At 38.1% G+C, this 12116-nt stretch overlaps 1 protein-coding gene across 5 annotated transcripts in view; it reads right to left on the bottom strand.

Moving 5' to 3' along the window:
• The window catches only part of dop1a (DOP1 leucine zipper like protein A), a 31646-nt gene extending 20463 nt beyond the window's left edge, over positions 1 to 11183 (bottom strand). For 3 of the 5 annotated variants that reach the window (XM_008431917.3, XM_008431918.3, XM_008431920.3), the window contains exons 1-8: positions 10823 to 11183; positions 6229 to 6425; positions 5970 to 6151; positions 5699 to 5869; positions 3280 to 3469; positions 3074 to 3172; positions 1662 to 1761; positions 366 to 475 (exon numbers count right to left, since the gene is read on the bottom strand). In XM_008431917.3, the coding sequence (XP_008430139.1) occupies positions 366 to 475; positions 1662 to 1761; positions 3074 to 3172; positions 3280 to 3469; positions 5699 to 5869; positions 5970 to 6151; positions 6229 to 6366 (990 nt within the window). In that variant the 5' untranslated portion in view covers positions 6367 to 6425; positions 10823 to 11183. Of the gene's footprint in view, positions 1 to 365; positions 476 to 1203; positions 1630 to 1661; positions 1762 to 3073; positions 3173 to 3279; positions 3470 to 5698; positions 5870 to 5969; positions 6152 to 6228; positions 6426 to 10822 lie in introns of those variants that run through there. The other 2 variants (XM_008431919.3, XM_081597686.1) reach the window with 2 other exon arrangements.
• Between the last annotated feature and the right edge of the window lie 933 nt (positions 11184 to 12116).

The following is a 12116-nucleotide window of genomic DNA, read 5'->3' as shown; positions in this document are numbered from 1 at the left end:
TTTGCGCACCCTGTTCCAGTCCCTTGAGAACTTGAGCGTATCAAACAGCAGGAAAGATGCCGTGATTTGAAGCGCAGCGTGATGTCTTGCACTACAACAGAGAGACGCGCTTAAAGCTCAGGCTGCTGGGAATACAAGCAGCAAACCCATCCGCATCTAAGAGCGGACGTCTAACTGGAAGAGAAGTAAAAAAGATAAACTACAAAACGTCTGTCGCCCAAAAGCAGCGAAAGGTTTGGAACATTCCGGATAGGCACGCACTTGGCCACCCTTAATAGACATGTGTACTCTTTAAAGCGGCGTCCTTTGGGGGTCATGCGGGACACCTTGGTTGACCTGATTGTGTGTTCAGCTTTAAACCTCACCTGGACGAGCATGTCCTTGGAGAAGCTGTTGAAGTAGTGGGAAGCGTGTTCCTCCGGGTTGCTCTGCCGAGTGCTGCGGGGGCCTGACATCCCGCCATTGTTGTCAAAGCCTTTAAAAGTGACAAAGAAAAACATTCAGAACTGAAAGGAATATCAAAATTGTACAAATTCAAGATTTTTGTGATGTAAAATTATGGGAATTTGACAAATTATAATGGGTTTTTTTGTTTTGTTTTTTTTCAGATATACTGTGATATTTTTACCACAGAAAAAATAAAATTAAAAACTACAATAACATGGGCATCCATGTTATTGGATGGCCAATAACATGGCCAGTAACATTTTCATATATTGTGAAAATGTTACTTGATTCACTTTCAGTATTCTGTCTTCTTGACTTTACACCTGCAATCAATAGAACTGAAAATAACATAAATATTAGAATATAAACTGAAACATTGGAATAAATTGCAAAGTCAAGATGCTTCAACAACCTCTTTTTCTTTAAGGGTGCATATATTTTTGCAACAAAGTTATTGCATCTTCTATATTTTTGTCCCTAAGAATAAATTTATTTAAATCTTCTTTTTAATGTGAAATATGCATCACATTTTATCTCATTATTCAACTACATTATAGAGCCACTGTTTGTCAAGTAGTTTAAACTTTAAAGCCAATTGTGAGACTGGGCGTTGTTGTTTGATAGTCAATAAAATATAATTCTAGAAATGATGACATTTTTAATCATCAGTACCAACAACTTTGAACAGATTTGTTTTAAACAATGGTATGATGATACATTCCCTAAAGATTGGGATTAACCTTTATTCATACTCACCATTACGTTGCCCACAGGGAGCGAAAAATGAGAGAAAGTGAATTAAAACAGCGAACAGACCAGTTATGCATTAGACTCCTTGTGTTTAGAAGTAGGGCTGCACAAACTGTTGCAAATGCTGTCATCTAAATATCACTTTGCATAATATTTTATCAATTAAAACTGATAACAGCCATTGCCGTTTTTACCGTGACCTAATATTGTGCACCCCTTAGAAAGAAAGGATGAAAGTTTTAGAATAAATATAGAAAAGGTTTCTTGGCACAAAAATGCTTAGAAAGCATTTCTATAAAAATTGTATAGGAAAACAGTATGAATGCTACAGTAATGACTGGTAACATGCAAAAGAGTATTTTGTCACCATTCCCAATGCAATATTATACTGTTTTTTTAACCAATTTGTCTCACAGAAAGACCTGGATAAGAGTGTGTATCTTATGTCCATGTGTGTTTCTCACCCAGCAGCCAGGCGTAGAGTCTGCGGTTCAGAGACATGTCTCTTCTCAGAACCACATGCAAAGCTGCTGAAAGGATCCGGATCATGTCAGGGCGGGTAGCCTGAAAAAAAAAAACAAACATGTGGGACAGTGTCTCTGAGGTCATGTTCAGACGGAAGAAATAAGTGTTTTATTCTCTGTGATTGATTTTACAAGTTTGCTTTGTCCTCTATTTTTATGGTGGTTTAATTTCAACTTTTTGATTTTTACAGTACATGCAGTTACTGTTCAAATCTGAGCATCATTGTGGTAAAACATTAAACAATATTTAATTACATTACATTTTTAAAAGAGGACACATTTTTCATCTTATTTAACCTGAACATTAGTAATGAACAAGTCAAGTAGAAAACAAAAACACTGGTGTAAACTGTGCGATAATGAAATACAATGTTTAAATATCTTTACACTTATGAACAGTGAACAGAATGTAGTATCACACTATCTTTTCCAAAACATTTAGAAAAAACGATAAGGATAATGTGCTTTTGAAAACATCGATTACAATTCCTTAAATTTCAAAACTATTCTTTGCTAAGAAGTTGTAATGTTAAATGTTAAAAAGCGGAAAAAATAAAATATAGAGAAGGAAGCACGCAAAAAACAAATCACAGCAACACACTTCACAAGGATTGACTGATTCAGACTGGAGGTCCAGGAGATTTTTCTGTCCAGTTCCCTGCAGCTTTCAAAGAGACGTTATTTGTTTGTTAAGTAGGTCAACTCATTTAGGTATAAAAAGGATATTAAACTAAAATGGGGAGCTATTGTTGAATAGACATTTGACAACTACCCAGTAAACTTGGTTCTTCAAACATTTTGATAACTGTAGCCTTTCACAGAGAAGTTGTTCAGATTTCTTTTATTTATCACTGTGTGGTGGATCTTTGACAGATCTTCATTTTCAAAGATGGTTTCTGGGCATATTTTGTCAACTTTTCCATTTTTCCTTTTAGCCCCACACTGAGCAACATGTTTTCATGCTCAGGTCTGGACAGAAAATGAGTGAAAAGCAGCTAAAGTCCTAAAATAAAAACTTCTTCAAACAAAGTTCAGAATATCAGAAAAACAATAGATCAACATCAACATCAAAGTTTACAAGAAAGCCAGAGAAATTAGGGTGGACAGAGGATTTATTGAAAGTGGGCATAAATGGGTTTGATTATCTGCTGACCTGCATGATGCTCTCCTCTCGTTCGTTCGTCTTGTGCATCGTTTCAAATACAAACATTGTTGGTGTTGTCACAGGAATACCAAAACCTCTTTTCTCATTTGACAGTTTCTCCGGCAGAAAATCTGAGATCTTTCAAACTTCAGCAACTCCTGAATCGTGCTGAACTAGACTAAAAATGTTTTGCAGACGTTACATTTACCTGGCTCATATGGAAGGGGAAGCAGAAGAGGATGAGGTCCAGAGTGCTTCTCTGAACCAAAACGCTTGAGTCCTGCACCGAGGTACTAACAGCCTCCACCTGGTGAGAGCAGAAACTCACTTTTACTTCGTATGTAGAAAGTATGACTTATCTGTTAGCTGAAGATCATGAAATGATTTCATCGAGCTGGATCATTTAGCACACACCATAAGCTCAATGTCGCTGCCCATGACATAGAGCTGGTCCTCCATGGAAAGCTTCCGGTTGAGGTGCAGCAGAACGAAGGAGACCCCGGGGAGACGCACAGAGGGGCTGGTCAGGATGCTGCCCCACAAGGCACTGTAGAAGGCCGACTGCTCCACGGCTGCAGCCACTTTCTCCAACAGCGTGTTGGTTCTGTCGGAAACACACACATACACACAGACATGTTTGCGGGGCTATCTTTGTGGGGACTTTCCACTGACTTCCATTCATTTCTACAGCCTAAACCAGGGGCGCCACCAGGAATCTTGGGCCCTATGACAAAAAATTTGATTGGGCCCCCCCACGCAGCTGCTGTTACAATTTTTTGAGTCTATTTGACCCACAAAAAGCGTCACAATTTCAAAGGCTTGCAACTTTCTGTCTTTGGTCCAATACTGATACTAGGACAATATTTGCTGCTCATGAATTTTACATACAACAGTCCACATACAGTATACAAGTAGGTTGCTTAATTTTTTTCTGTTACCGAAATGTCTCTCCTCACCAGCAACATGGGCAACATATAAAATACACATAAAGCAATCCAGACTTCTCAAAAAATGCTATGAAGTTGCATTTTATTCAAGCTGCAGTACATAACTTTAATAAAAAAATATGTTTTCTCCATATTTGTTAAAGCTGTCACCATGTCGTGTCAGTTTGCTATGAGACAGATAATCAATGAAAACAATTGGTCTCCTCCGTCTCCTTCCTGAACTACTATTGCTGGCTAAAGTAATGCAACGCTCCGGCCAAAACAACCAATCAGAACCAGGAGGAGGATCTTATCACTGTCAATCAGCCTCATTCACTCGCTGCTAAATGTGCTAATGGGGGAGAAACAACATGTAATTACAGGAAAATAGTTTATCTGCGCTCATTGGTAACTATGCTAACCAGACTGAACATTTACAACAGGTTATGCTAGTTGCAGCATAGCACAGAGCGAGGGGAGAGAGGATGAACAGCCCCATAAGACTGTGATCAACAGTGCTAAAACCCGCCTCCTGCTTCTGATTGGTTGTTTCTAGATAGCACTGGGAGAAGGCAAAGGAAAGGACACAGATTCTCTCTCATACCATACTGTCACAACATAAGGACAATATTTGCTGCTCATGAATTTTACATGAGTAGCAAATACTTTACATAGATGTATGTGTACACATGCACATACATCTATAGATCTGTCTATATATCTATGTTCATGTATGTATATATACACATGTACAATTTTACATGTATTTATACAATTTTATTTAATAAAAAAAAAATCAAGACGAAAGTGAGATTGACTGAGGAAGCGTGTGTGAGGTTGCTCAATTCCAATACTGAAGAAGAGGAAGATGAGCTTAGTGGTTGTAGTGCACAGGAGGAAGATGAAGATGGAGATCAATGACTTCTCCTGGTAGGCCACTGTATTGTTTTATTGAAGCTGCTGTGTTACAGGCGTTCGGAAAAAGCATTTTAGGTACGTATTTGTGAATGTTACAGGTATGCATTTTATTAAAAGTAAAAAATAAATAAATAAAATATATCTGTAAATATCTCATTTTACCACCTTATAGACAAGTGAAGGCCATTCATATACAATTTTTTAATTCTGTACAATTTTTGTGGAACCAGCTTCTATTCAGGTGCACTCAATAGTCTGGAAATTCATTTCAAAGCACATTTTTAAAAAATATTATGAAAAAATTTTAAATGCCTCCTCTGTGTGGAAAGTAAAATGCTCACAATCTTCTATTACAACGCCAGAATTTATGCTATGAATATGCTTTTCAGTCAGATATTGCTCCAGATGTAACATTTCTGTCCATATGATTTGACCTCAGTTTTAAATCGCCAGATTATTACTTAAGGAATAATAATATATAAACAATGTTTTGAAAAAAGGACATATGCTGTTGCCAGAAATGCTGAGCTGCTTGGTACACAATGACATTCCTGGTACTGGAGCGCCCTCTAGTGTCTAGCCAGATTTCATTTTAGAATAACAGAAAAAAAAGTCAAACGTCAAGATTTAAAGGGACTGACTTGTGTTCATTTTCAAAGCACATAGTGCCATTTCATAGCACAGACAAGTAAGTATGTTACGGCGCCAGGTCCACTCAGGCGTTTTGCACAGCTGAATGGTTGCCATGCTAGATTAAATGATTTCTCAAACATGCATCAAAAGAGTCAAATTAACACTCCTGATATGTTTTGATGAGGGAATAACATTATGAGATAATGTAAACCTCAACAAAGTCAATTTTCACAATATTAATATTATCAACATTCTTTTATTTCCACCCAGTGCGCCAAGAGATCCCCTCCAAATAGTTTTCTCCTTGGTTTGCGCTCATTCTTACTGTTGTTGCAGCAGCACTTCTCTTTTCCTACCTGTCGTAATACTCTGAACCTTCCTCCAGACCAGGCAGGACGCCGGTCAGTAAGCCCTGCAGGCCTGGTTTGAGAGTCTTCCCCAGGGGCAGGTAGTAGGTTTCATAGAGCCCCAGCAACACAGGCTTCACAGACATAGCAGCGTTGGAGAGTAGTGGGAAGAGTCCCGAGCTGCAGCGACAACAACCAGAACCAGAACCGACATTAACTTCTAAAATATTTTGACAAAAAAAAAAAAGTTAGAGTTAGTTCTGGCTGGGGTCAGGTTTACCTGTAAAGAAAGAGGTCTTTGGCCAGCCTCTTGGGCCCAATGATCTTGAAAATGATCTCGTAGGTCTCCAAGGCCTTCCGGTGCACGCCGCTGGGCAGAGCCGGGTGGAGGCACTGGGCCAGCCGTTTGCCTATCGTCAGCTTTTTGGGGACAACCTGATATTTTGCATTGTTCTGCAAAACCTGGAAAGAGACAAAACTATGTCAGTCTGTGAAGTTGCTTAGAGAAAACGCTTCCTGAGGTCCTGCGTCACTCTGACCTTGTTGAGCTTGCCCAGTGCGGAGATGAGGTCAGCCCACTCGCTGGAGTACTCAAAGTTCTTGAGGGCTTTATCCACTGCTGCCACATAGTTCCTGTACTTGGAGTCGCTGAGCAGCTCCACTTCCTCTGCATTCATTCTCCCGGCTGGTTTTTACGCTCATGCAACAACTCAAGCCATTCATAGAAACATCAACCCTGCAACGGCAGGACATTTTTGACACAAATCAAAACGATTGGAAAACACTGCTTGCCCAATTCTTTGAGGCTGGTGCAAAACTCCCACCCCAAAAAAACAGATATTTATCAGTACAGGATGGGGTAATAAATATTTTAACCGATGTTTGATGCAAGCAACTCTCATCTCATTTCCTTATTTCCTTTAGTCGGTTTTTAAAGTCTGGAAATGAAACATTTACTTGGTCAGAATGTTGCTTGTGCTACTCCTACAACCTGATATCTCTGGAGAACAACTATTAAAAGGATTTGGCTCCTCTGATTCACTCGTTTTCCTCTGTTCAACGGGTTTAGAAATTAAGAGCTTCAACATCAAATGAGCTGCGATGTGGTGGAGTTTTGGGTTAACATGGGTGATTAAAACCAACGCCATCTCTAGACCATGGAGCTACACAGAAGACATTAAATGCTGTTAAACATGCCTGTCCTATGATTTTTAATAAATCCGACTTTTAGTTACCCATGGAGTTACAGTAGTTTTGGGTTTTTCATTATAGTTGTTTTTTTTGTGCGACTTTTTGTTCGTCTAATTCAGTTAGTTCCAATTAGTTTTTAGAGTGTGTTTGTTAGTTTTCATGAGTTATTATTAGTTAAATATTGTTTAGTTTTACTCTAGTTTTTAGTAGTTATACGAGTAGTTTTAATTTTTTCATACTTTGGTTAATTTTTAGGTGTAGAATTCAAAAAGGTCAAAGTATATTGTGATTATTAAGATTATACATCCACTGGGTAATGGATACTCAACAGAAGATATGGTTTTCAAAAAATATATATTCAATTATTGTTGAACAAGCAACTGACTCTGGAGTTTTCTCCCAGCTTTTTCTGTTGCCATGTTGTGGACTAGCGTAGCACAGTCGCCAGGACGAGAATGGAGCGCTGTAATTTGCCGACAACTGATGTAAATTGCTTATATGGAGGTGTGTGTGTGTGTGTGTGTGTGTGTGTGTGTGTGTGTGTGTGTGTGTGTGTGTGTGTGTGTGTGTGTGGGGACGGGAACAACAAACAATTTCACATCAGTTTTAAAGGCTTATAAATAGATTCCGAAACACAAAAATGAAGAATAATTTCAAAAATTTTTAGTTAGTTTTATAAACACACAATATAGTTCCAGTTAGCTATAGTTTTCATCAATTTTATTTATTTCAGTTAAAATATTCTGTCAATCTCAGTTTTTATTTTGTTGGTTTTAGTTAACTATCATAGTTTTTCATACTATTCATGTCATATTAATTAAAATGTGTTGTTCACCAATGATGATTCTCAAATTACTTTATTTTTTCATAGGTAATGTGAAGCCTCCTTTTTCTAGATTTAAAACTGATTACAACTAATTTTTAAAAACAAAAACAAAAGATACACTGAGTGGGCTTCAGGGTTTACCAATACTGATTTCTGATTTTCTTTGATCTACATATTCAGATTTTTTTTTTAAGTACTATAACCAGGGGTGAAAGTAAGGGGGTACGGCAGGGTACTGCGTACCCATAAAAGATTTAGTGGGGGTAACGCAGTACCTGCAAGAGAGGGGAGCGGCTGTCTGCTGTAAAACATGAATGGATTCACTGTGCAGCCGTGAGTGCACCCACTAATCAGCCATGACTGATTAGTTTTTCAAGAACAATCTAAAACACGACTTAATCAGTTAATGAATACCTTTTTTCTCATTTCATATCGTTTCTGATCGTGCTTTACTAGAGCAGGGATGCAACACGACGATCGCGGAAGGTTTTGAGTCGATCTCGGCATCAAGTGACAAAACTGAATGCCGCCACCCTGCCTAGGTGGGCCCCATGTGGGGGAAAGGAGGGCTGATATATGGGTCCCATATGGGTTTGTCCGCAGGTTCCACGGTGGCCCCACATGGGTTTGCCCATGTAAGGCCACAGCCTACATGGGCCCTACATGGACAAACCCATATGGGACCCATCTGGTCTGCCCTACATGGACAAACCCATGTGGGGCCACCGTGGACAAACCCATATGGGACCCATCTGGTCTGCCCTACATGGACAAACCCATGTGGGGCCACCGTGGACAAACCCATATGGGACCCATCTGGTCTGCCCTCCTTTTCCCCACATGGGGCCCACCTAGGCATGCTGGCAGGGCAGCACGTCCTCCTCTGACTCGCTTAAAACGTTTGCAACTTTATGAAAGAACAACAACAACAAAAATCAACAAAACATGTTCAAATTAATGACCCAACATAAAAATCTCAGTGATTATTGTTTCTACAAGGTGTTGCGCAATTCTGTGCGTTTCGGTTCCATTATCAAAATAACTAGCAGAGCAGGAGTTTAAAATGAACTAATCAACCACCGCTGTGTTCATGAGAGGATTATTAATGATCGCAAAATAAATATTAAGCCTGCAAACCTGATAACGTAACGGACTGAATGTTTTTAACATAATCTCTGGTCGGCTTGTGGAGCACAGGTTGCCATGGCAAACGGGTGTGCTTAAATGGTAGAGAGAGACGGAGAGTAAAACATTTTTTCAATCATTTTTCAATTACTGAAAAATCCAATCTTTCAGTAATTGACAATCAACTATTGCTCATCAGAGCACCAAATATTGGGTAAGCAAGTTTGATTTTCAATTGGATTTTCTCTAAGCCACCTCGAGTCAAAATTTTATACAAGAAAGGAATTAATATTTGATGAAAAGTCCCATACAACATCGTGCTTGGACCCAATCTGCCATTCTCCACACTTTGCAGCTTCTGCAATAATTCTGATTGAACGTCAGACCACCTTCATTTAAAAAGGTTCGAACTTTAGTTTACGGGAACAAGCCTGACTCAGGTCAGTCCAGAGCTATAAAAATCTATTTTTTCCACCTATCTCAAAAAATAAAATTAAAAGATTAAAAAAAAAAAAAAAAGATCTAAACATTGAAAAAATAATATATTTTGTTAATATATTTTAAGGACAGCATATTTTCACATTGAAGAAAATCTCACAATAATTAATCTTATGGATTACTTGTAGACATTGCAGTAACACTACATTATTATTATTATTATTATTATTATTATTAACTTCACTTCATAACATGACGTTTACTATGGTGTTGAAAGTTGTTCCTGTTATTATAGAAAGGTGTTGAATAAAATGCAGCTAACGGCTGATAAATCTTAAAGCACATCGAGCCTGAATGCTTGAACGAAGCAGACTGACCCCAGCATCAAGTCAATTACCCCAGACACTGACTCCATCGTCAGGTCATTGAAGTAGCTTTGACTCATCAGATCAGTACTTGCCTGATTCACTTTATACGGTGCCAAATTTATCCTCAGACTCCTGCTCTTAGAGGTTAGGAGTGGATGACAGAGTGGCCCATTGCGTCAAGGTTTAACAATTTATGATGTGGGTTTATCAGCTGGTTCGGTTTCATTGTTGCCGCCTTTCCATTACAGTCCAGTCATGATCAAAGTCAAATGCTTGGCCATATTAAAAACACAGCTTGGATATAAAGTATGGCTTCCCACAGCTGGATGTTCCAAAATTCAATGTTTTTAAAAAGCACACCAAAGAAAAACAGAGAAAAGGAAACTTGCCGATTCTGTGTTGCTTCATCACAAAAGGTACAAGGATCTGTCTGCCTGGTAGCAGGTGATGTGTGGCAATAATGCAGGAGACCATCTTGTAATGATCACTAAAGAAACTTATTAATAATAAATCTACACAACGTGCTTATAGTACTTGTGCTTGTACTTGTTTTATTTGGAGGGTAGATTTTTATCCTGACTAAATAACAATTTACAACAAACTGATAAGCAAACTGATAAGCTGGCCATGGTGCCCTGCTTTAAACCTCAGTGCCTTGCTGTAAGGATCCCGAGAGGCTTCTATCAGATCATGTCCTCAAGTCAGGTTTAATGGCTGGTTCAAGTTTCACCGTTTCCTGGACACGACTCATTCACCTGAAAGTCTGCGTCGTGATTGGCTGTTTCGTGGTTTAACAGGTTTATGTGATGAAGTGGCTGAAGCGCGAGAACAAATAACAGTCACGAGAATGGAGACTTAAAAAAAAAAAACACCATTTAATAATATAAAACCCTGTCAAATATTAGTTTGTAACAGGTGGAAACTTTCAGTTTGTGTGTGACGCAAATATGACGACTGTCAACTTAGGTGGAGCAGTGTGTTTTAACATGGAGAACACGATAAATAAAAAACAATATATTTCATGAATATCACTGACCTTTCTGTCTCTATGGGTTTTTATTAAGAATGCTATATTAGAGTACTGTAACATCCTGGCTAACAGCTCTCCAACTGTCACGAGCTAGATGAGCTAATTTCACCTTGCTCAGGTTCATGTGATAAAAATAGTCGTATAGAAAGCCTTACCGTTTCCAGACGAAGGACTGTCATTCAACCACGTATCCGAAACGATACATGAAAACGGCTGACAACATCAGAAATGTGTCATAGCTAGCTGTTTAGCTACAGATTGTTTAAAAGCTGGGCCCGTTCCGATGACACCCGTTAATCCAGTCCAGGTCCTATGAAGGAAATATTCTGTCAGCAGGAAATAAATGACTCTATTCTACATATTCCTGTCCGTTTTAGTACAATCCCGCTGTTTGTAAATAAACTGAGGCGAACGTAGAGCTGCCATCGCTACAGGCACAAAGCTAAACGATTGACAGCTCCCAGACTGCACTGCAGATACGTCCGCCTGCTCTTCCACCTATCCGCTCCTGCTGTAAAGTCACCACACACATTCATAAACTACATTCGGTACCTTCAAAATAAAAGCTCGACGGGTTGACCCGTTTGTAGCGTGAGCTCCGTGCCATGATTTGTTATGCTAATACCACAAAACCAGAAGGGATCAAATCTATCAGTTAATAGAGAAATAAACAGTCACATAAAGGGATTAATAAACAAATACATTCTAAACTGTTGTTATACAATGTGGTGTACATCGTACCATATTTATTTAGTTAGTTATTTCTATTTATATGCCAATTTTCATTTATTCCGTTCGATGTAATTTATTTCATTTTGTAGAGATATTCAAAGTAAAGCAGTTCTTCATAAACAGGAATAATGATTTTAGAATGATAGATAAAAATAAATTACGTGCATTAAATTATGCCAATAATAATAATAATAATAATAATAATAATAATAATAATAATAATAATAATAATAATAATACTTTTATTTTTTGCTGCAAAAACTTTTTATTTATTTATTTATTTTCATTTTTTAGCTAATTGACTTTTCTTGCTAATCTGGGGGAAATTATTGTTTGTTTTCTTCTTTTTGAAACTTAAGTTTAAAACAAACGTTTCCTAATGTGTATAAAAATATGACATAATTAATTAATTTTTGGCTAGCGACATGTAGGCTTGATAGCAGTTTATAATTACTTTCAGAGTTAGATCATATTGTGACGTCTGTTTTGATGTTTCTAACCGGATGTTGCGCTTTTGTTTTCTCTTTTTTTTTTGTCACTGTGGGTCCGCACCATTTGTCAGTCTGCGAGATGATACGCTGGATAGGCGTGGTTGTATTTCAAAGACAATCAACTTGAGTTCCGACGAGGCTCGTACGACAGTACTCTGAAAATAACCATTAAGTGGGTAAAATGCTTTTCATTATTCTACATTTCTGTATAAAAATAAGATTTTTG

The sequence above is a fragment of the Poecilia reticulata genome, chromosome 16 (genome assembly GCF_904066995.2).
Source record: "Poecilia reticulata chromosome 16, P_reticulata-male-v2, whole genome shotgun sequence".
In the NCBI taxonomy this organism is placed as follows: Eukaryota; Metazoa; Chordata; class Actinopteri; order Cyprinodontiformes; family Poeciliidae; genus Poecilia; species Poecilia reticulata.
This window is presented reverse-complemented; position numbering and strand designations above follow the sequence as displayed.